This window comes from Nomascus leucogenys, chromosome 2 (assembly GCF_006542625.1).
Source record: "Nomascus leucogenys isolate Asia chromosome 2, Asia_NLE_v1, whole genome shotgun sequence".
Classification (NCBI taxonomy): domain Eukaryota; kingdom Metazoa; phylum Chordata; class Mammalia; order Primates; family Hylobatidae; genus Nomascus; species Nomascus leucogenys.
In genome coordinates this window covers 75793791-75818865 of record NC_044382.1, presented here as the reverse complement: position 1 = coordinate 75818865, position 25075 = coordinate 75793791, and the positions used below count along the sequence as shown (strand labels likewise).

The 25075-nt window shown below is 51.4% G+C and overlaps 1 protein-coding gene across 1 annotated transcript in view; it reads right to left on the bottom strand.

The window, feature by feature from the left end:
- Window positions 1–7965: 7965 nt before the first annotated feature.
- Window positions 7966–25075, bottom strand: part of QPRT (quinolinate phosphoribosyltransferase) — a 29775-nt gene continuing 12665 nt past the window's right edge. The window contains exons 2-4 of the mRNA XM_030798481.1: window positions 11435–11970; window positions 9524–9655; window positions 7966–9452 (exon numbers count right to left, since the gene is read on the bottom strand). Of these exons, the coding sequence (XP_030654341.1) occupies window positions 9234–9452; window positions 9524–9655; window positions 11435–11970 (887 nt within the window). The 3' untranslated portion in view covers window positions 7966–9233. The remainder of the gene's footprint in view (window positions 9453–9523; window positions 9656–11434; window positions 11971–25075) is intronic.

Below are 25075 nucleotides of genomic sequence, written 5' to 3'. Positions count from 1 at the left end.
AACGATTCTCCTGCCTCAGCCTCCCAAGTAGCCAGGATTACAGGTGTGCGCCACCACGCCTAACTAACTTTTCGTATTTTTAGTAGAAAAGGGGTTTCACCATGTTCACCAGGCTGGTCTCAAACTCCTGACCTCAGGTGATCTGCCCTCCCCGGCCTCCTAAAGTGCTGGTGTGTCTGGAATTGGTTGGTTTTTGGTCTCACTGACTTCAAGAATGAAGCCACGGACCCTCGCGGTGAGTGTTACAGCTCTTAAGGTGGTGCGTCTGGAGTTGTTCGTTCCTCCTGGTGTCCGGATGTGTTCGGAGTTTCTTCCTTCTGGTGGGTTTGTGGTCTCGCTGGCTCAGGAGTGAAGCTGCAGAACTTCACGGTGAGTGTTACAGCTTTTAAGGTGGCACGTCTGGAGTTGTTTGTTCCTCCTGGTGGGCTCGTGGGCTTGCTGATTTCAGGAGTGAAGCTGCAGACCTTCGTGGTGAGTGTTACAGCTCATAAAAGCAGTGTGGACCCAAAGAGTGAGCAGTAGCAAGATTTATTGCAAAAAGCGAAAGAACAAACCTTCCACAGAGTGGAAGGGGACCCAAGCAGATTGCCGCTGCTGGCTGGGGCAGCCTGCTTTTATTCTCTTATCTGGCCCCACCCACGTCCTGCTGATTGGTAGAGCCAAGTGGTCTGTTCTGACAGGGCACTGATTGGTGCATTTACCATCCCTGAGCTAGATATAAAAGTTCTCCAAGGCCCCACCAGAGCAGCTAGATACAGAGTGTCGATTGGTGCATCCACAAACCTCGAGCTAGACACAGGGTGCTGATTGGTGTGTTTATAATCCTTGAGCTAGACATAAAGGTTCTCCACATCTCCACCAGACTCAGGAGCCCAGCTGGCTTCACCCAGTGGATCCTGCACGGGGGCTGCAGGTGGAGCTGCCCGCCAGTCCCGCACCGTGCGCTCACACTCCTCAGCCCTTGGGTGGTTGATGGGACTGGGCGCTGTGGAGCGGGGGTGGCACTCGTCGGGGAGGCTCCGGCCGCACAGGATCCCATGGAGGGGGTGGGAGGCTCAGGCATGGGGGGCTGCAGGTCCCGAGCCCTGCCCCGTGGGAAGGCAGCTAAGGCCTGGTGAGAAATCGAGCGCAGCGCCGGTGGGCTGGCACTGCTGGGGGGCCCAGTACACCCTCCACAGCCCCTGGCCTGGGTGCTAAGCCCTTCACTGCCCAGGGCCAGCAGGGCCAGCCAGCTGCTCTGAGTGGGGGGGCCCGCCAAGCCCACGCCCACCCGGAACTCCAGCCGGCCCGAAAGCACTGCGCGCAGCCCCGGTTCCCGCTCTTGCCTCTCCGTCCACACCTCCCTGCAAGCTGAGGGAGCCAGCTCCTGCCTTGGCCAGCCCAGAAGGGGCTACCACAGTGCAGCAGTGGGTTGAAGGGCTCCCCAAGTGCCACCAAAGTGGGAGCCCAGGCAGAGGAGGCGCCGAGAGCAAGCGAGGGCCGTGAGGACTGCCAGCATGCTGTCACCTCTCACTGGGATTACAGGTGTGAGCCACTGCGCCTGGCCCTATTTTGATTATTATACGCAGAGGGTCACTAAATTGTTGACTCTGGTCATGTAAGCAGCTCTTCTGCATCTTCTGTGTTTTCTCCAATGAGTGTTTCATTCACTAGAATTAATTAGGTTGGAATGGAAAGTGCAGGACTTGGTTTAGTCCTCAAAATCTTACATCCATCAGGGAAGTTACTATACCAATAATCTAAAAATGTGTTCACTATAATCCTCCACCTAAAAGGCTGCCAAACCACAGCAAACTCCCCTTCTGGTTCACAGCTTATTAAGAAAACTAAGCAGATCATGCAAAAAATAAAAATTAAATATTTTTTGTTTCTTAGTGAGATTACAGTTAAGGGGCTTTTTTGAGATGAAGTTTTGCTCTTGTTGCCCAGGTTGGAGTGCAATGGTGTGATCTTGGCTCACTGCAACCTCCACCTCCCAGGTTCAAGTGATTCTCCTCTCTCAGCCTCCTGAGTAGCTGGGATTACAGGCATGCGCCACCACACCCAGCTAATTTTGTATTTTTAGTAGAGATGGAGTTTTTCCATGTTGGTCAGGCTGGTCTTGAACTCCTGACCTCAGGTGATCCACCCTCCTTGGCTACCCGAAGTGCTGGGATTACAGGCATGAGCCACTGCGCCTGGCCTCAGTTAAGGGACTTTTTACATTTTTATTTATTTATTTATTTATTTATTTATTTATTTATTTATTTATTTTTTTGAGATGAAGTCTTGCTGTTGTTCCCCAGGCTGGAGTGCAATGGCGCGATCTTGGCTCACTGCAACCTCCGCCTCCCGGGTTCAAGCGATTCTCCTGTCTTGGCCTCCCAAGTAGCTGGGATTACAGGCGCTTGCCACCATGCCTGGCTAATTTTTGTATTTTTAGTAGAGACGGGGTTTCACCATGTTGGCCAGGCAGGTCTCGAACTCCTGACTTCAGGTGATCTGCCTGCCTCTGCCTCCCAAAGTGCTGGGATGACAGGTGTGAGCCACCACACCTGGCCTTTATTTATTATTTTCAAGACAGGGTATCTCTCTGTCACCCAGGCCGGAGTGCAGCGGCACAGTCATGGCTGGTTGCAGCCTCAAACTCTTGGGCTCGGGCAATTCTCCCGCCTCAGCCTCCTGAGTAGCTGGAACTATAGGTGCACATCATCATGCCTGGCTAATTTTTAAATTTTTGGTCAAGATGGGGTTTCTCTACATCGCCCAGGCTGGTCTCAAACTCCTGGCCTCAAGTGATCTCCCTTCTGGGCCTCACAAAGTGCTGGGATTATAAGTATAAGCCACCACCTCCAGCCTTCCTTCCTTCCTTTCTTTCTGCCTTCCTTTCTCAAAAAAAAAAAAAAAAAAAAAAAAAGAAGTCAGTGTTGTCTGACTGGTATTGTCTGATTACCTGCATATATTGATATATTATTCCAATAAAGATGCTTGCTTTTTCCTTTGGTTAAAAAGTGTCTGGCACTATTCACAATAGCAAAGAGTTGGAACCAACCCAAATGTCCAACAATGATAGACTGGATTAAGAAAATGTGGCACATATACACCATGGAATACTATGCAGCCATAAAAAATGATGAGTTCATGTCCTTTGTAGGGACATGGATGAAACTGGAAAACATCATTCTCAGTAAACTATCGCAAGGACAAAAAACCAAACACCGCATGTTCTCACTCATAGGTGGGAATTGAACAATGAGAACTCACGGACACAGGAAGGGGAACATCACACTCCGGGGACTGTTGTGGGGTTGGGGGGCGGGGGAGGGACAGCATTAGGAGATATACCTAATGCTAAATGACGAGTTAATGGGTGCAGGAAATCAACATGGCACATGGATACATATGTAACAAACCTGCACATTGTGCACATGTACCCTAAATCCTAAAGTATAATAAAAAAAAAATAAAAAAAATAAATTAAAAAAAAAAGTGTCCGGCCAGGCGCGGTGGCTCACGCCTGTAACCCCAGTACTTTGGGAGGCTGTGGTGGGTGGATCACCTGAGGTCAGGAGTACGAGACCAGCCTGGCCAACATGGTGAAACCCCATCTCTACTAGAAATACAAAAATTAGCCAAGTGTGTAGTGGCATGCACCTGTAATCCCAGCTACTTGGGAGGCCAAGGGAGAAGAATTGTTTGAACCCGGGAGGCAGAGGTTGCAGTGAGCCAAGATCACACCATTGCACTCCAGCCAGGGCGACAAGAGAGACTCTGTCTCAAAAAAAAAAAAGCATCCAAAACCCTGGCACGGTGGCTCACTGCTGTAATCCCAGTTACTTGGAAGGCCAAGGCAAGAGGATCACTTAAGGACAGGAGTTCAGGACCAGCCTGTGTAACATAGCAAGACCCCTGCTTAAAAAAAAAAAAAAAAGGCATCCGAATATCTAGAACAATGCAACTTGTGGGATAGCTCCTTCTTGTTGCTAAGGCTCCTGAATCTTTTAGCTGAAGAACTAGGAGACAGGAAAGAGGTTATCCAAGGACCCACTGAACTAGAGGTATGTATTATGATTTTTTTGCCCTTGATAATTTCTGGGGGTGTTATAGTAGAGTCCCATGATCTTAAGCGCAAGGCATACCTGAAATAAATAAAGCCTGCGTTATCTGGCCTAAATCGGATGTGTACAGTGATGGATGGAGATGTTATTCACAGCCACATAGGCAGATTTCCTTCAGTACTTCGGTCTTAGAATGCTGAGCTACTTAGGGCCTCCGGAAGCAGGTCTTAAATGTTGCTGAGTAATTGGCAAAACAATCAATTACTCAGGAAGTCATTGGAACAAAGTATAGAGGCGGTGAATATTTATATAATTTTATCCACCTGGTTGTCTTGAAGGGCTAGCCATAAATTAATGTATGTGTCCGCAGCATAATGCCACAGCGGGATTTTTTTAAAGATCCGACGTTGAATTGTTTGCAGATAGTTGGTTTGCTAAGAGTGTCTCGCTGTTGTGTTTTTTGTTTGCTCTGGGTTTTTTTGGGACAGAATCTCACTCTGTTGCCCAGGCTGGAGTGCAGTGGCATGATCTCGGCTCACTGCAACCTCTGCCTTTGAGGGTCAAGCGATTCTTGTGCCTCAGCCTCCTGAGTAGCTGGGTTACAGGCATCTGCCACTACGCCTGGCTAATTTTTGTGTTTTTTTTGTTTTTGTTTTTTGAGACAGTTTCGATCTTGTTGCCCGGGCTGGAGTGCAGTGGTGTGATCTTGGCTCACTGAAACCTCTGCCTCCTGGGTTCAAGCAATTCTCCTGCCTCAGCCTCCCAAGTAGCAGTAGCTGGTACTACAGGCACATGCCACCATGCCCAGCTAAATTGGTATTTTTAGTAGAGCCGGGATTTCCCCATGTTGGTCAGGCTAGCTTTGAACTCCTGACCTCAGGTGATCCACCTGCCTCGGCCTCCCAAAATGCTGGGATTACAGGCGTGAACCACCGTGCTTGGCCTTGCTGTTTTTAAATGCTTTTACCTTTCACAGCCTCAGCACACTAAAACTCATATCCACTGAGGTGACTCACTGTCAATCTGGTTTGACCTCTTGCCATCTTTGACCTCTAGATTGAGTGCCCCAGTTCTGGGCTCCTGTAGCATTGGATGGTGGGTGGGCAGAGGGGTGGGAAGAGGGATGAGTGGATGGAAGCACAAGAGGGTGGACAGGATGGGTTGGGGGTGGACAGGATGGATAGGGGTGGACAGGATGGATGGGTGCATTACCGAAACGCCAGGGGTTCAGTCTAGGTCCCATTGCTTACTGCACAGAAAGCTGATCTGGGATCCTGGGATAATGAGTATCGCCAGGAAAAAAGGCTTTATTCAGGTGACATCAGCCAAGGAGACAGAAGATAAGTCTCAAATCCATCTCTCCAACAAACTCCAATTGGGGGTTTATATAGTGGGGAGCAAATGTAGCTGCAGGCGGGAAAACAGGAATTAGAGGGGGGTAAAGAAAAGGAGTTTCAGTTCCTTGATGCTGTCTGGAAGGCCTGAGGGTCAGTTTCCTGGGGAAGGGACTCAGATAAGGCAAATTTAAGTTTCAAGCTTTAAGATCAGGAATGTCAATTTCTGTGTTTATCCAAAAAAAAAAAAATCTATGCGACAATTTGGCCAGTTTCAGGTGGGCAGGACAGCAGGTGGAAGGGGCGCGGGTGGGTGGCTGAGGAGGAGGACAGGCATCAGCTGAGTGGATGGATGGGTTTGGTGGGTAACCCAGACAGTATCTGGGAGGGGATGGTGGCTGGGAGTGAATGTGAGTCGCTGGTGAATGTAGAGTACACGGGGCTTTGAAAAGTCACTGGGGTACCCTGGGCAGTTGGATGGGGGTCTGATGAGGGGATGAGGCTGGAAAAGTGGGTGGAGAAAAAACTGCTGCCAATGCCTCCTCGCGTTCATTCTTGAGCGGATGCTATGCTGCGTATTCATAGCCTCCTTGGCTATTGTCTTCGGAATCTGGAAAGGGAGCTGGAATTAGAGACGAAAGGAGGGCCGCGTGGTTGCAGTGCCCTCTGGTGGCCATGAGGGGAGTTGACAATTGGTGTCTACATATTTTCCTTAAGTATTTTTTCATTGTCTATTCTTCCCCGCCCCCACCCCAACGCCAACATACAGACTCCCTGAGGACAGAGATTTTTATCTGTTTACTCGTTGTATGTTCACTGTCTAGAATAGTGCCTGGCACATAGTAGATGCTCAGTTAAATATTGAATGACACAATTCAAACTGCTCCACCACTTTATATATTTTTTTATTTACTTTTTTTGTTTGAGATAGGGCCTCTGTCACCCAGGCTGGAGTGCCGTGGTGCAGTCACAGCTCACTGCAGCCTCAACTGCCCAGGCTTAAGCGATCCTCTCACCCCAGCCTCCTGAGTAGCTGGGATTACAGGTGTGTACCACCACAGCTGGATAATTTTTTAAAAATAGAAATGGAGTCTCACTGTGTTGCCCAGGCTGGTCTTGAACTCCTGGGCTCAAGTGATCCTCCTGCCTCAGCCTCCCAAAGTGCCGGGATTACAGGTGTGAGCCACCATGATTGGCCTCCACCACTTTATTGATGAGTGACCCTAAGCAGCTCTCTTAACTTCATAAAGCCTCAGTCTCCTCTTCGGTAAGTGGAAAGGCTAACGCCCACCCCCACGAGCATTAACTGAGGGAAGGGGACCCGCACACCCTGGATGAAGGTGCTCCCTGCTAGCTCCCGTCTCATGCAGTAGCCAGCATTGCTGGCACATCACGTACTCACAACAGCATATCATTTTCATTAAACAAACTGCTATGATGGGCACATTTGCCGCTGGGTGTGGGGCAATGATCCCAGCTTGGTCCTAGCCTGGCCAGGCAAAGAGGAAGTGTAGCCAGATGGACAAGGGACCGGGAGGTGACACATAAGAGTCCTCGCCTGCCATGCATGCCCCATTTCCCCACCCCCTCAGTCACACCCAACTCTTCCAACTGCCTTGAGCCATCGGACTCCCTCTGCCTTTTTTGAAGCTCTGAAGACACTGTATCACTTCTTTCCATGGCCGTGACCCACGCTCAAGTCCTCTTCCACAGCTCCTCCTGGCTGGCCCCCCTGCAGCCGCTCTAGCCCCCTCAAATGCATCCTTCTGGAACGGAGAAGGATTGAAGCTGCGAATAAGCTTATCTGATTTTCCAGCTTGATTTCCAGCTCACTCCTGGGACAGTCCAAATCCTCCGACCTACCATTTTGTGGTCTGGACCCAGCCCATTTCCTAGCCACCTCCTGATCACAGCTTCAAATCTTACAGCAAACAATCCGAGCCACCTCTGCCCATGCATCTCCACTGCCTGGAAATCCATTTCCCTGCAAGGAGGGCATGTGTTGCCCTTGAGTGCCCAGGATCCATTTCCTGTTCCCCCAGTAATGGAGTGCCCTCCCCAGCTCTCAGAGCTGGAGGATCCTGGAGGGCTAACCCATTTATGGGTTCAAGGGGAGCTTAAGACTCAGCCAGGCAGGTTCCTTTTGCTTTTTTAATGGAATGCTGTGGCTGCAACGAGCATTTTCCAGTTGGCCACAGTTCACCCCCACTTTGTCTTATTCCAGTTCCACCCATTTATTTTATCCGAATAGGTCCTGGAGGCACCGAGTTTGCAGGTCCTGGTACCCACTCCTCCCTTCTGTTCTGTCAGGTCCCAATGCCTGCCCAGATCCCACGTGTTTTCCCTTCCGGTTCCCAGATCACCCCTGGGCTCAACTTTCGTGGCACCTCTGGTCCCATGGGGCTTCAGTTTCCCCAGTTCAGGCGTAAGAAGCTGGGGTTCACCTGAGCGTGTCCATGTTTCCCCTGGAGGAAGGACAGGAGCAGACAGGGTGGAGCTGGGATTAGAGGGGACAGGGCAGCTGCAGGTGGCACCTCTGGGCTGTGTCCTATTGTAGCAGGACGAGCCACAGACAAAACTCCTCAGGCACCAGATTAACGAAGGAAGAGGTTTATTCGGCCAGGAGCATTGGCAGTCTTACATCTTAATAGCTGAGCTCCCTGAAAAATAAATTCTTGGCCATTTTAAAAGGCTTACAACTCTAAGGGGTCCACGTGAAAGGGTCGTGATATTTCGAGCAAGCATGGGGAATGTGACTGGGGGCTACATGCATCAGCTAACAGAGCAGAAAGTTTTGCAGTGCTTTTTCATACAATGTCTGGAATTTACAGATAAGACAAGTAGTTTAGGTCAGGGGTTGATATTATTATTACTGTTACTTTTTTTTAACTACCAGAGCCGGGTGGTAACGCCAAGGTCTTCTGGCTATTTATCTTACTTCTGTTTTGTTTTGTTTTCTAACTTTTTGCTTTCTCTCTTTCCTCCTGTCTTGTAAACTAGGCAAGGTGGGGGGAGGAGGGCAGCAGGAGTAGTAGTGGTCTCCTTCCTTACTGTGGGACTGGCCCCTTTTGTTTAGGGTATCACCAAAGGCAGCATCCAGGCCAGCCCAGCATGTCTGCCCAGCGAACCTCCGTCTGCTGTGCACTCAGAGCCAGGCCATGCTGGTGTTTGGTACAGGTTGGGTGCATGAAGGATGAAGGTTTTGGCCTGTTTGGGGCTTTTGCCTGCCTTTCTTCCTTTCTTTCCATCCTTCCTTTCCCTCCCTCCCCCTCTCTCTCTCTTTCTCTCCTTTCTTTCTTCTTTGGAGACAGAGTCTCGCTCTATCACCCAGGCTAGAGTGCAGTGGCACCATCAGCTCACTGCAACCTCCACCTCCTGGGTTCAAGCGATTCTCCTGCCTCAGCCTCCTAAGTAGCTGGGATTACAGGCGCGTGCCACCACACTCAGCTAATTTTTTTATTTTTGGTAGAGATGGGGTTTCACCATGTTGGCCAGGCTGGTCTCGAACCCCTGACCTCAAGTGATCTTCCCGCCTCAGCCTCCCAAAGCGCTGGGATTACAGGCGTGAGCCATCGTGCCCGGCTGTCCTAGGTAACGTCCGACATTTGCTGACCCCTCACTACGTGCTCATTATCACCACAGAACCCCATGTGGTTGATCCTTTATTAGACCCATTTTACAGATTAGGAAACTGAGATGAGCAGAGGTGAAGTCAGCCCTGACAGGTCACAGGAGCGGCAGGTGGCAGGCCACAGTTGGGCTCAAGCTAGTGCCAAGTGTACCCCATTGGGCCTAAAGATGTGTGACCCGGAGGGTCCTGAGGAGCCACGTTAACCCATGGCTGGTGTCATCCTCTTCCGGCTTAGGACCAGTGGATTTTGGGCACTGGAGCCGCCTCTTTGGCAAACAGCTTGAGGGAGAAATCAAGGGCTGGGGCCGCCTGGGTCAGCATCCCCATAGAGATGACGTCTATGTGCGGCCCGCAGAACTGGGGGAGGTTGTCCAGGGTGATGCCCCCACTGGCTTCTACAGCCACACTCGGGAACTGGGCCTTCAGCACGGTGGCCGTGGGGTGCAGCTCCTGCGGGACACAAGCCGAGGGGAGGTAAAAGCCCACTACAGACCCCTCCCCAGAGGCAGAGCCCACCTTACCTCCGGCTTGAAGTTGTCCAGCAGGACAAGGTCAGCACCCGCCTCAGCCGCCTGCACGGCCTCCTGCAGACTGCTGCATTCCACTTCCACCTTCAGAGCGAAGTCGGCCGCCTGCCGGGCCGCCCGCACCGCCTGCTGGGCAGCCGGGAGGACGAGGATGAGGACTGGGCCCAGCACCTGGCACTGGGGCGCAGGGAGCCGGGAGGGCGAGGGTGACGATAGGGCCCAGCACTGCAGCTGGGGCGCTGGGAGCCGGGACTGACATTTGAAAAGCTCTGGATGGACCATGAGCTTGGGGTTAGTAAGGAAACCAGACATTGGGGTTTTTTGTTTTGTTTTGTTTTGTTTTTGAGACAGGGTCTCATCCTGTCGCCCAGGCTGGAGTGCGGTGGTGCAGTGACAGCTCACTGCAGCCTCTGCCTCCTGGGATCAAGTGATTCTCCTGCCTCAGCCTCCTGAGTAGCTGGGACTACAGGTGCAGGCCACCACGCCCAGCTAATTTTTGTATTTTTAGTAGAGACGAGGTTTCACCATGGTGGCCAGGATGGTCTCTAACTCATGACCTCGTGATCCACCCACCTCAGCCTCCCAAAGTGCTGGGATTACAGGCGTGAGCCACCACGCCCGGCCACTGTTTTGTTTTTGAGTCAGGGTCTTGCTCTGTCGCCCAGGCTGGAGTTCAGTGCAGTCATAGTTCACTGCAGCCTTCACCTCCTGGGATCAAGTGATCCTTCCACCTCAGTCCCAAGTGGCTGGGACTACAGGGGCTTGCCCACAAGCATGGCTAATTTTTTCATTTTTTGTGGAGACAGAATCTTGCTATATGGCCCAGGCTGGTCTCAAACTCCTGGACTTAAGTAATCCCCCACCTGGGCCTCCCAAAGTGCTGGGATTACAGCCATAAGCCATTGAGCTGGGATGTTTTATTGTAGGTTAAAATGACCACTTTTGTGGGTCAAAATGTGGATGAATATCAGCAATATTTGGCATTTGGACCTGAGCTCAATTTGACTCAGAATATTAAAATTAGAAGGGGTCTTTAAGGACATTTCACAGATGGGAAATGAGGTGCAGAGGGCTAGAGAGATGGGCTCAAGGCTGTGGGGCCAGTGACACTGGCTTCCCCCGTGTTGTCCTTTGCTTTTGAGCATCACACCACGCAGCAGCAGAACAAAGATAAAGAACCAATTCCAAAACCAGGCATGGTGGCTTATGCCTATAATCCCAGCACTTTGGGAGGCCAAGGTGGGAGGATCACTTGGGTCCAGAAGTTTGAGACCAGCCTGGGCAACATAGTGAGACCCCAATCTCAAAAAAAAAAAAAAAAAAAAGGCAGCTGGGCGCAGTAGCTCACTCCTGTAATCGCAGCACTTTGGGAGGCCGAGGCAGGTGGGTCACCTGAGGTCAGGAGTTTGAGACCAGTCTGGCCAACATGGCGAAACCCTGTCTCTACTAAAAAATACAAAAATTAGCCGGGCAAGGTGGCTGGCACCTGTAATCCCAGCTACTCGGGAGGCGGAGGCAGGAGAATTGCTTGAACCCAGGAGGCGGAGGTTCCAGTGAGCCGAGATTGCGTCACTTCACTCCAGCCTGGGTGAAAGAGTGAGACTCCATCTCAAAACAAAAAAAAAGCAAAAATTAGCCAGTGGGGTGGACCATGCCTGTATATCCAGCTACTGGAGAGACTGAGGCCTCATCTCCAGAAAAAGAAAAGCAGACCCAGCTCCCCTTTAGCTTAGCTGGATGAGCTCAACTGAGCCCGGCTCAGATGGAGGAGCTGAGGTAGGAAGAGTCTTGTGTTGCTGACTCCAGGCCATGGCTGTTCACCGGGTCATGGCTGGAGGCTCTGGGGAGGGGAGAGAAGGGGTGTGCTGAGGGTGGGGTTGGACCAGGGACAGGCAGGACCAGCACCTTCTCCACGCCACCAGCGGCCACCACATGGTTATCCTTCACCATCACCAGCCCTCCCAGGTCGTAGCGGTGCGAGGCGGCCCCGCCCACCAGGAGCCCATACTTCTCCACCAGCCGGAAGCCTGGCGTGGTCTTCCTCGTGCCAGCCACGTGCCCAGTCCAGCCGGCCCCCCTGGCGGCCTCCACTGCAGTGGCGGCAGCACTGGCAATGCCACTGCAGCGGGCCAGCATATTGAGGGCCACCCGTTCCCCCAGCAGCAGGTGGTGGGCAGGGCCCCGGACCTCGGCCACTCTGGCCACCGGCACCAGCTTCGATCCCTCGGGGAGGAACCAGGAGACTTGGCAGTTGAGTTGGGTAAATATGGCATCGAAGAAAGGCTGCCCTGCCAGTACCCCAGGGGATTTGGCCCACAGCACCGCCTGTGAGGGGCCTGCCCCGCTGACCAAGGCTGCGTAGTTGAGCCCTGGGCAGTCCTCTCGGAGCCAGCTGTCCACCAGGGCTGCCAGGGTGACGGGCGGCAGCAGCAGTGCCAGGCCTGGGGGGAAAGAGAGAACAGGTGTTGAGTTTGGCTGCCTCTCCTGCTGTCAGGGGTCACTGTCAAAATATTTAACAACCAGTGAAATTGGGCACTGGCCCATCAGCCTCAAGATCTAGGGGTCCCAGGGGAGGGACTGCGGTGAGGAAGGGGGGTTTGGGGGGAAGAGGGGTTGTGGGGGCGAGGGTTGGGGAGTGCTGTGGGCTGGATGAGGTCACTCGGCACCTAGTTAAATTTAAACTTCTGGGCCGGGTGTGGTGGCTCACATCTGTAATCCCAGTACTTTGGGAGGCCGAGGCAGGCGGATCACGAGGTCAGGAGATCAAGACCATCCTGGCTAACATGGTGAAACTCGTCTCCACTAAAAATACGAAAAAATCAGCCAGGCTTGGTGGTGGGCACCTGTAGTCCCAGCTACTCCAGAGGCTGAAGCAGGAGAATGGCGCGAACCCAGGAGGTGGAGCTTGCAGTGAGCAAGATCACGCCACTGCACTCCAGCCGGGGTGACAGAGTAAGACTCCATCTCAAAAAAAAAAAAAAAAAAAAAAAAAGTAAACTTCTGGCCAGGTGCTGTGGCTCATGCCTATAATCCCAACACTTTGGGAGGCTGGGGCAGGCAGATCACTTGAGGTCAGGAGTTCGAGACCAGCCTGGCCAACATGGTCTCTACTAAAAATACAAAAATTAGCCAGGCTTGGGGGTGGACACCTGCAATCCCATCACAGTTTGTTTATCCAATACTCACCAGCTGCAGCTTTCAAATTCACTTAAAAAAAAAAAATCAGTCTGGCCAGGCGCGGTGGCTCACGCCTGTAATCCCAGCACTTTGGGAGGCCAAAGCGGGAGGATCACCCGAGGTCAGAAGTTTGAGACCAGCTTGGCCAAAATGGTAAAACCCTGTCTCTACTAAAAATACAAAAATTAGCCGGGTGTGGTGGCAGGCGCCTGCAATCCCAGCTACTCGGGAGGCTGAGGCAAGAGAATTGCTTGAACCCGGGGAGCGGAGGTTGCAGTGAGCCGAGGTCGTGCCACTGCACTCCAGCCTGGGTGACAGAGCAAGACTCCATCTAAAAAAATAGTAATAAAAATAAAAAATAAATAAAATGAGGATGATGGGGCTGGGCACAGTGGCTCATGCTTGTAATCCCAGCACTTTGGGAGGCTGAGGCAAGTGGATCACCTGAGGTCAGGAGTTCAAGACCAGCCTGGTAAACATGACGAAACCCCGAAAAAAAATTAGCCAAGTATAGTGGCGCATGCCTGTAACCCTAGCCACTCGGGAGGCTGAAGCAGGAGAATCGCTTGAACCCAGGAGGCAGAGGTTGAAGTGAGCTGAGATCGTGCCACTGCACTCCAGCCTGGGTGACAGAGCAAGACTCTGTCTCAAAAAAAAAAAAAAAAATGATGGGGAGGTGGGGAAGGTTAATGTGTACATAAAAAATAGAATGAATAAGACCTACTATTTGCTAGAACAACAGGGTGACTATAGTCAATAATAACTGTACATTTCAAAATAACTAAAAGAATGCAATTAGACTGTAACAAAGGATAAATGCTTGAGGGGATGGACACCCCATTCTCCATGATGTAATTTTTTTTTTTTTTTTGAGACAGAATCTCACTCTTGTTGCCCAGGCTGGAGTGCAATGGAGTGATCTCGGCTCGCTTCAACCTCTGCCTTCCGGATTCAAGCGATTCTCCTGCCTCAGCCTCCTGAGTGGCTGGGGTTACAGGCGCCTGCCACCACACCCGGCTAAATTTTGTATTTTTAGTAGAGACAGGGTTTCACCATGTTGGCCAGGCTGGTCTGGAACTTCTGACCTCGTCATTCGCCCGCCTCCGCCTCCCAAAGTGCTGGGATTACAGGCGTAAGCCACCGCGCCCGGCCTAACTTGATACTTTTTATTTATTTATTTTTTTGAGACGGAGTCTCGCTCTGTCGCCACTGTGGCGCCTGCAGTTGCCTGGCGACTGCAGAGGCGCGATCTCGGCGTCAGCCACAGCGCATGGCCCATGATGTGATTATTATGCATTGCATGCCTTTATCAATGTGCACCCCACAAATATATATACCTATGTACCCACACATTTTTTTTTTTTTTTTTGAGACAGAGTCTCGCTCTGTCGCACTGGCGCGACCTCGGCTCACGGCAAGCTCCGCCTCCCGAGTTCACGCCATTCTCCTGCCCCAGCCTCCCGAGTAGCTGGGACTACAGGCGCCCGCCACCACGCCCGGCTAATTTTTGGGGGGTTTTAGTAGAGACGGGGTTTCACTGTGTTAACCAGGATGGTCTCGATCTCCTGACTTCGTGATCCGCCCGCCTCGGCCTCCCAAAGTGCTGGGATTACAGGCGTGAGCCACCGCGCCCGGCCAGTACCCACACTTAAAAAATAATAAATAAATAAGGATGGTGGACTTGGTGAAGGTCCCTCGCGCCCTAAGCATAGCCCGTGATGGGCCCTGCATGGCTGCGAGCAGAGGCAAACCCAGGCGCGGTGCAACAGCGCCATCTATCGGCAGGGAGAAGACCTGCAGCCTAATGGACCCCCGCCATCTGTGGACTTGGCTTCCCGTTAAGGGGAACACAGCCAGTGAGGGTGTTGATTTCGCGCGCACACACGTGCACGCACGCGCACACAGCACACTTCTGCTCCAAGTGGAAGTGAAGGCCAGACATCCTGGCTTGCTCTGCTCTCCGAAGCAGGCCCTCTCTTGTCTACTTCCCCAAAGCCAAGTTGCTGAGTCACCACCCACTCACCCCACCTCCCCTCCGAGCCACAAGCCTCCTTGACTGCACCCGGCTCTCCTTCGCCACATTCTCTCCCACATCTGCCCCAGATGGCCCCTGTCCCTCCGCTAAGAGCTAGCTATACTGAGGCTGGGCACTGTCTCTGTTGGTCACATCCAGCTACAGAAAAGGCCTGGGAGCAAACGGCAGGGAGGAGAGCCTAATCCCCCACTCCCACTCCATTCAAACTAGGTGCAGTGCAGTGGCGCGATCACGCCTCACTGCAGCCTCAACTGCCCAGGCTTAAGCAATCCTCTCGCCTCAGCTTCCCAAGGAACTGGGACTACAGGCGCACACCAACCATGCCCGGCTAATTTTCGTATATTTTTTGTTGTAGAGATGGGGGTCTCACTATATTCCCCAGGCTGGTCTTGAACTCCCAGGCTTAAGCAATCCTTGCACCTCAGCCTCTCAAGGTCCTGGGATTACAGGAGTGAGCCACTGTGCCCACCTTGGTTTTTTTTTTTTTTTTTTTTTTTTTTTGATACAGAGCTTCACTCTTTTGTCCAGGCTGGAGTGAAGTGGCGTGATGTTGCCTCACTGCAACCTCCGCCCCGCGGGTTCCAGCAATTCTTCTGCCTCAGCCTCCCAAGTAGCTGGGATTACAGGCGCCCGCCACCACGCCCGGCTAATTTTTGTATTTTTAGTAGAGACAGGGTTTTACCATTTTGGCCAGGCTGGTCTCAAACTCCTGACCTCGGGTGATCCACCTGCCTCGGCCTCCCAAAGTGCTGGTATTACAGGTGTGAGCCACCACGCCTGGCCAGCCTGATTTTTTTCTTTTTTTTTCAGGCTGATTTTTTAAAAATGAATTTGAATTCCGCAACTGGTGAGTATTGGGTAAACAACCTGTGATGCAGGCTGGGCACCAAGGCTCACGCCTGTAATTCCAGCACTTTGGGAGGCCAAGGTGGGCGGATCACGAGGTCAGGAGTTCAAGACCAGCCTGGCCAACATGGTGAAACCCCATCTCTACGAAAAAATACAAAAACTAGCCAGGCATGGTGGCACGCGCCTGTAATCCCAGCTACTTGGGAGGCTGAGGCAGAATAATCACTTGAACCAGGGAGGCAGAGGTTGCAGTGAGCTGAGATCATGCCACTGCACTCCAGCCTGGACGACAGAGTGAGAATCCATCTCAAAAAAAGAAGAAACCAACTACTGATACAGGCAACAATAGGGACCTGTCTCAAATGTATCAGTCTAACTAAAAGGAGCCAGATCCAAAAGGCTGTATGATGCCATTCACGCAGCATCCTGGGAAAGGTAAAACTATAGGCACAGAGCAAATCAGCATTGCCTGGGGAGTGGGAGGAGTTGACCACCGAGATCTGGCGAGGTTGCAGAGAAAAAGGAACACTTATATACTGTTGGTGGGAGTGTAAATTAGTTAAACCATAGTGGAGGACAGTGCAGCAATTTCTGAAAGACCAAAAACCAGAAATACCGTTCCACCCAGCAATCCCATTACTGGGTATATACCCAAAGGAATGTAAACCATTCTGTTATAAAGACACATCACAGTACTTTTCACCATAGGAAAGACATGATTCAACCTAAATGCCCATCAATGGTAGACTGGACAAAGAAAGTGTGGTACACATACACCATGGAATACTATGCAGCCATAAAAAAGAATGAGATTACGTTCTTTGCAGGGACATGAATGGAGCTGGAGGCCATTATCCTTAGCAAACAAACGCAGGAACAGAAAACCAAATACCGCATGTTCTCACTTATAAGTGGGAGCTAAATGATGAAAACACATGGACACATAGAGGGGAATAACACATACTGGAGCCTATTGGAGGGCAGAAGTTTGGAGGAGGGAGAGTGTAGCAGGACGAGCCGCGGACAAAACCCCTCAGACACCAAGATAGTGAAGGGAGTGGTTTAATCAGCTGGGAGCATTGGCAGGCTAGCATCTTAAAATCCAAGCTCCTCAGGTGCTCAACTTCTGTCCTTTTTAAGGGCTCACAACTCTAAAGGGGTCCGCATGAGAGGGTCGTGATCGACTGAGCAAGCCAGGGGGTACGTGACAGGGGCTGCGAGCACTGCTGGTCAGAGTGAAATAGAACCTAACGGGAGGTTTCACAATGTCCTTCCATATAATGTCTGGAATCTATAGATAACAACAGTTTCTAGGTCAGGGGTCGAATTTTAACTACCAGGCTTAGGTCAGGCAGGCCCAGGCCTGATTTCGAGTCTGGTTCCTTGGTTTCCGGTCTGGTTCCTAGGCGCCGGGCTACCTGCCTTTAGTTTTGCTTCTCTTTCCTTTTCTGAGTATAAAACAATATGAGAGGGTCTCTCTCTTCCCTCAAGAGGATCAGGAAAAATAACTAATGGGTACTACACTTAATACCTGGGTGACTAAATAATGTGTACAACCCCCATGACACAAGTTTACCTATATAAGAAACCTGCACATGTACCTCTGAACTTAAGATAAAAGTTAAATTTAAGGCCGGGCGTGGTGGTTCATGCCCGTAATCCCAGCACTTTGGGAGGCCAAGGTGGGTTGATCACCTGAGGTCAGGAGCTCAAGACCAGCCTGTCCAACATGGCAAAACCTCATCTCTACTAAAAACACAAAAATTAACCAGCCGTGGTGGCAGGTGCCTGTAATCCCAGCTACTTGGGAGGCTGACTCTCTTGAACCCAGGAGGCAGAGGTTGCAGTGAGCTGAGATTGCACCACTGCAATCCATCCTGGGTGACAGGGCGAGATTCGGTCTCAAAAAAAAAGTTAAATTTAAAAACAAACAAAAGGCTGGGCATGGTGGCTGACGCCTGTAATCCCAGCACTTTGGGAGTCTGAGGCAGGCAAATCACCTGAGGTCAGGAGTTTGAGACCAGCCTGCCCAATATTATGAAACCCCATCTCTACTAAAAATACAAAAATTAGCTGGGCATGGTGGTATGCGCCTGTAGTCCCAGCTACTCGGGAGGCTGAGGCAGGAGAATCACTTGAACCCAGGAGGCAGAGGTTGCAGTGAATCGATACCGCGCCATTGCACTCCAGCCTGGCCAACAAGAGCGAAACTCAGTCTCAAAAAAAAAAAAAAAAGAATAAAAACAAACAAAAAATTAGCCTGAGGTCAGGAGTTCAAGACCAGCCTGTCCAACATGGCAAAACCCTGTCCCTACTAAAAACACAAAACTTAGTTGTGTATGGTGGCATGCGCCTGTAATCCCAGCTCCTCGGGAGGCTGAGGCATGAGAATTGCTTGAACCTGGAAGGCAGAGTTTGCAGTGAGCCGAGATAGCACCACTGTACTCCAGCCTGGGTGACAGAGTGAGACTTTGTCTCAAATAAATAAATAAATAAATAAATAAATAAATAAATAAATAAAGTAACTTTGATGGGCACCCTCAGAGGTTCTGTCTATAGCCAAACCTCACTCAGGTTCTTTCAGCTCTTTTCCAGTTAGGCCTTGGACTTCCGTGTTCACCTCTGCATCGTCCAATTTTAGCAAGAATCCTGCTAAGTCAGCTTAGCCAGTCCCTCATCCTCCACATCTGATTGCCCCTTGATCCCTAATGGGGGTCCTCATCCTCCACCCTCCCCCAGGCGCTGTCTGACCACTTTGGCCTGCCCTCAGCAAGAATCCCTTTAGGTTGGTCTTGTCAGAATCCCCCCAACCCCCAGTGCTTTCTCATGGTAATATCCCATCCACTGCCCCCCAACTCTGCTCGTTGGCTATAACCCCCATGGTGTACTCCTCGAGTTCAGCCCAATTCTGATCTAAGGTCACTCTTCCCCTACAGCAATAGTCTGGAATGCAATATGTTTTTGCTATTTTAACGACTGTCTAGTTCTGGTTTTCTTTGATCACTCTCCTGCTGAAAACTGACCTTTCATGGTTTCAGCTCCAGTTCTCTTGACTTTTTTCTTTCTTTCTTTTTGAGACAGAATGGAGTGCAGTGGTGCAATCATGGCTCACTGCAGCCTTGAACTCCTGGGCTCATGTGGTCCTCTCACCTCAGCCTCCTGAGTAGCTGCTCCACCATGCCAAGGTAATTTTTTTTTTTTTTTATAGAGACAGGGTCTCAAACTCCTGGCCTTTTTTTTTTTTTTTTTGAGACAGAGTCTCGCTCTGTCACCCAGGCTGGAGTGCAGTGGCGTGATCTCGGCTCACTGCAAGCTCCGCCTCCCGGGTTCACGCCATTCTCCTGCCTCAGCCTCTCCGAGTAGCTGGGACTACAGGCGCCCACCACCACGCCTGGCTAATTTTTCGTATTTTTAGTAGAGACGGGGTTTCACCGTGGTCTCGATCTCCTGACCTCGTGATCCGCCCGCCTCGGCCTCCCAAAGTGCTGGGATTACAAGCGTGAGCCACCGCGCCCGGCAACTCCTGGCCTTTTAAACTTTTTTCCTTTTCTTTTTTTTGAGACAGAGTCTCACTTTTTTGCCCAGGCTGGAGTGCAGTGGCATGCAATGGAAAAGGGATGGAGCCCTGAGCTTTGGCAGTAACTGTAGACTCACTGCAGCCTCCGCCTCCTGAGTTCCCCTGCCTCAGCCTCCTGAGTAGCTGGGATTACAGGCACGTGCCACCATGCCTGGCCAATTTTTGTATTTTAGTACATTTCTGTATAACAGCACGAGGAGGTCATTACTGTCATCCCTGTCACAGATGAGGAACCCAAGGCACCTGAGGGTTGTCTCTGGTCCACAATCACTTAGTGACAAGTGGCAGAGCCAGGGCTGGACCTCAGGTGTGTGGCCCCAGAGCCTGGGCTCTGATTCACCATGCTACGCAACCTCTCTGATGGGATAAGTATCCTAGCTCACATACTGTGAAGCTAACCAATATAAAATTGCCAATATTTGGCTGTTTTGACCAATAAAAGCAGCAAATTTATATGGTTCAGTATGCGAAGCACTTAGATATAGCAGAAAACTCAATGGCCAGACAGTCTTTGCCCGTCGAGAGGAAACAGCTGTAGACGTGATGATGGGGGAAGAACAGGAAGCACAGAGGGACCAGGATCTAATGTCGGGGCGTGTCTGTGAGGCCCCTGCTGAGGAAGTGATGTTTAAGGGAAGACCTGCAAGAGGAATGAGCTGAAGGGGGAGATTGGGGATGAGGATAAGGGAAGGGGCTTCCAGGCCAAGGCACAGTCCTGCAACAGCATAGGCTAAAGCCTGACAAGTAAGAGAAAGAGCTGCCCACGCTGTTGCCTCCATGCCTAGCAATTATTAACACCCCGCACAGTGCAGGTGCTCAATGAGGATGTGTCAGAGAATCAGTGAAAAATGGAAAGAAGTTGCCAGGTGTGGAGGCTCATGTCTGTTATTCCCAGCACTCTGGGAAGCCAGGGTGGGAGGAAGACAAGGCCAGGAGTTGGAGGCTGGGCAGGGTGGCTCACGCCTATAATCCCAGAACTTTGGGAGGCCGAGGCGGGTGGATCACTTGGGGTCAGGAGTTCAAGACCAGCCTGGCCAAGACGGTGAAACCCCGTCTTTACTAAAAATACAAAAAATAAAAAAAATTGAAAAAAAAAAAAGCCAGGCGCCTGTAATCCCAGCTACTCAGGAGGCTGAGGCAGAGAATTGCTTGAACTTGGGAGGCAGAGGTTGCAGTGAGCCGAGATTGTGCCACCGCACTCCAGCCTGGGCAACAGAGCGAGACTCCATCTCAAAAACAAAAAACAAGACTTTATATTTGAAAGCCCTTAGGAACAGTGTCTAGCACAGGATAGGCATGTTCACTAAGAAATGAAGCGTTTCTCAAGTGTGGTGGACTCATGGAATAAATGACTAGGTGTCTCTGAGGACCGGTGAGTGATGTTTGCCAGGCAGAGGTGTGGGGTGGGGCCGACATTTGGGGCTGAGAAAACTGATCTGCTCACCCGCAGACAGTGGTAGGGTGGGGGCAGTGTGGGATTCACAGGTGACATGGTGGGAGGGGAGGCCACAGGGAGAAAGAACTAAACTATTTAGCGGAGGACTTTGGCCAGATCGCAGAAGCCATCATAAAATTTCATTTTATTGGCCGGACACAGTGGCTCACGCCTGTAATCCCGGCACTTTGGGAGGCCGAGGTGGACCGATCACCTGAGGTCAGGAGTTCGAGTCCAGCCTGACCAACATGGTGAAACCCCGTCTCTACTAAAAATGCAAAATTAGCCAGGCATGGTGGCACATGCCTGTAATCCCAACTACTCAGGAGGCTGAGGCAGGAGAATCGGTTGAACCCGGGAGGTGGAGGTTGCAGTGAGCTGAGATCCCACCATTGTATTCCAGCCTAGGCAACAAGAGTGAAGCTCCATCTCAAAAAAAATTTTCTTTTCATTTTATTATTTTATTATTTTTAAGTAGAGATTGGGGGTCTCACTATGTTGCCCAGGCTGGTCTTGAACTCCTGGGCTCAAGCAGTCCTCCCACCTCAGCCTCCCAAAGTGCTGGGATTACAAGTGTGATCCACCATGCCTGACCCATCACAGAATTTTAAAAGAAGGAGTGATATGCTTACGGTTTTGCTCCAGAAGGCTCACTTCAGCCACCAACTGGAGACAGATTGGGAGGCAAAAAAAAGGCTGAGGTAGTCTTGGCCAGACAAAAAGTAGGCTGGGCGCGGTGGCTGTCGCCTGTAATCCCAGTGCTGTGGGAGACCAAGGCAGGAGGGCCACTTGAGGCCTGGGCAACATAGTGGGACCCTGCCTCCACAAATAATTTTCTTTTGTTTGAGACGGAGTCTCACTCTGTTGCCTGGGCTGGAGTGCAATGGTGTGATCTCAACTCACTGCAACCTCTGCCTCCCGGGTTCAAGTGATTCTCCGGCCTCAGCCTCCCGAGTAGCTGAGATTACAGGCATGCACCACCATCCCTGGCTAATTTTTGTATTTTTGTAGAGATAGGGTTTCACCATGCTGGCCAGGCTGGTTCTCGAACTCTTGACCTCAGGTGATCCACCCGCGTCGGCCTCCCAAAGTGCTGGGATTACAGGCGTGAGCCACTGCGCCCGGCCAACAAATAATTAATTTGAAAAAATATTTTCAAAGAAACCAAAAGAGATGGAGCCCTGAACTTTGACAGTAGCTCTGGAGTAGATTTGAGAGCTATTTCCAAGAGGGGATCTACCAGAATTAGCAGCTAAACAGATGTGGGAGCCTTGGGCCTCCGTCCTGGGTAGCTGAGAGCTGGCAGAAGGAATCATTCCGGGAGAAGAGCAGGCGGGGTGGAGGTGGGGACAGCAGGAGGGGGCGGTGACCCCACTGAGTGCCGTGGCGTGCCAGCCGTGGGCACCCCTGTTCCCCTTTGTGCTCTCATTTGGAGCTCACCACGGGGATTCTTCCCATTTCACAAGAACAGAAGCTGAATCCCAAAGCGTTTCCTGAATCGTGCCCTGGTGAAACAGCTTAGCATCTGCAGAGCCGGAGAGAAAGAATGGATTTGGTTTTGCAGAGGTTAAGGCTGAGGCGGCAGCAGGAGATGTGGATGGTGGTGCCCAGAGGGTGGTAGGGGTTGGCTCTGGAGTTCAGAAGAGATGCTGCCATGGCCAGGCGCGGTGGCTCACGCCTGTAATCCCAGCGCATTGGGAGGCCGAGGCGGGAGGATCACGAGGTCAGGAGATCAAGACCATCCTGGCAAAAACGGTGAAACCCCGTCTCTACTAAAAATACAAAAAATTAGCCCGGTGTGGTGGGGGACGTCTGTAGTCCCAGCTACTCCGGAGGCTGAGGCAGGAGAATGGCGTGAACACGGGAGGCGGAGCTTGCAGTGAGCCAAGATGGCGCCACTGCACTACAGCCTGGGTGACAGAGCAAGACTCTGTCTCAAAAAAAAAAAAAAAAAAAAAAAGAGATGCTGCCCTGAGGAGTGGGGATTGGGGAGCCGCCAGCGCATGCGGATGGTGACTGCATAGAGCAGCAAATGCAATCGCCCAGAACAGGGAAGAAGAGGGGAAGGGATTTGGGAAACATTCGTTATTAAAAGACGAGTGCAGGGGCTCATACCTGTAATCCTAGCACTTTGGGAGGCTGTAGCAGGAGGACTGCTTGAGCCCTGGAGTTGGAGACCGGCCTGGGCAACAGAGTGAGACCATTGTCTCTACAAAATATAAAAAAGGAAAACATATGGCCGGACACAGTGGCTCATGCCTGTAATCCCAGCACTTTGGGAGGCTGAGGCAGGTGGATCACCTAAGGTCAGGAGTTCAAGACCAGCCTGCCCAACCTGGCAAAAGCCCATCTCTACTAAAAATACAAAAATTAGCCAGGCATGGTGGTGGGCGCCTGTGATCCCAGCTACTCAGGAGGCTGAGGCAGGAGAATTGCTTGAACCTGGGAGGCAGAGGTTGCAGTGAGCCGAGATAGTGCCATTGCTCTCCAGCCTGGGCAACAAGAGCAAAACTCCATCTCAAAAAACAAAAGAAAAAAAAAAAGTTAGCTGGGCATCGGGGTGCACACCTGTAGTCCCAGCTGCTCGCCAGTTACTCGAGAGGCTGCAGCTTGAGTCCAGGAGTTGGAGGCTGCAGTGAGCTGTGATTGCACCACTGCACTCCAGCCTGGGTGACAGAGCAAGCCACGGTCTCTAAAATAAAATAATAAGATAAAGAACCCACAGGGCATGTCCAACAAAAAGAGAAGCAGCATCAGGAGTGGGTGCCTGGGAAGGAGAAGAGGGTTTTGGGAGGTGAGCAGAAGTAAATAGAAGGAAGACTGAGGATGGCGCTCTGCACTTAGCAACTGTGAGGCTTGTGCCAGAGCGGTTTTGGTGCCGGGTGTCAGGGGCAGAAGCCACATTGTCATGCTCGAGGAGTGGACGGGAGGCAGGGAAGTGGGGGTGTGGGTGTGAATCACTCCTTTCAAGAGAAGTGGACACAGTGGGGCCTCTGCCTGGGCTGCACACCAGAATCATGGGGAGCTTTTCAAACTCTCAGATGCTCAGGCCCATTCCAGACCCAGTGAACCAGAATTTCTGGGGGTAGTTTCCAGGGATCCAGGTTGGGGAAGAGCCAGCCCCCACCCTGCTCTGTGACTCAGATGCACATGAGGATCAAGAATCAGTGCTCAGCCGGGGCAGTGGCTCACACCTGTAAGCCCAACACTTTAGGAGGCCGAGGCAGAAGGATCGCTTGAGGCCAGGAGTTTGACCAGCCTGGGCAGCAAAGTGAGATCCCATCTCTACAAAAACAATTATAAAAATTAGCTGGGCATGGTGACACCTGCCTGTAGTCCAGCTATTCAGAAGGCTGAAGTGGGAGGATCCCTTGAGCCCAGGAGTTGGAGGCTGCAGTGAGCTATGATGGAGCTACTGCACTCTGGCCTAGGCAACAAGGTGAGACCCTGCCTCAGGGAAAAAAAAAAAAAAAAAGAACCAGTGCTCTCATAAGACCACATATTGGCTGGACGCAGTGGCTCACACCTGTAATCCCAGCGCTTTGGGAGGCCAAGGTGGGCAGATCACCTGAGGTCAGGAGTTCGAGACCAGCCTGGACAACATGGTGAAGCCCTGTCTCTACTAAAAAAATACAAAAATTTGGCCGGGCGCGGTGGCTCACGCCTGTAATCCCAGCACTTTGGGAGGCCGAGGTGGGCGGATCACGAGGTCAGGAGATCGAGACCACGGTGAAACCCCGTCTCTACTAAAAATACAAAAAATTAGCCAGGCATAGTGGCGGGAGCCTGTAGTCCCAGCTACTCGGGAGGCTGAGGCAGGAGAATGGTGTGAACCCGGGAGGCGGTGCTTGCAGTGAGCCGAGATTGCACCACTGCGCTCCAGCCTGGGCGACAGAGAGAGACTCCGTCTCAAAAAAAAAAAAAAGAAAAATACAAAAATTAGCCGGGTATAGTGGTGCAGGCCTGTAATCCCAGCTACTGGGGAGGCTGAGGTGAAAGAATCACTTGAACCCAGGAGGCGGAGGTTGCAGTGAGCCGAGATTGTGCCACTGCACTCCAGCCTGAGTGACAGAGCGAGACTCTGTCTCAAAACAAACAAACAAACAAAGTCCGAGAATTGGTTTGCTTTAAGATAATACTGGAAGGTAGAGAGAGGGAGGGTGGGACTGGGCTGGCCGCACACTGGTGCTTTTTGAGGTTGGTGGTGGTTTTGTGGGGGTTCACCATGCTTTTCTATCTACTTTCGTGTATGTTTGAAATTCTCTATAATAAAAAGTGAGAAAAACAAGGAAAGGAGAGAGAGGGTCCCCACTTGAGACAGGGTCATGGAACGTTCTTTTAGGGTGACGTAGATTAAAAAACCAACAGTGTTTCTTTTCTGTATGTTCACTCAACACAGAATGCTTCTGCGACCAGTTATATGGCCTTTTTTCCCCCACATCAACCAATTCTCCAACAATAGCTGCGTGTCCT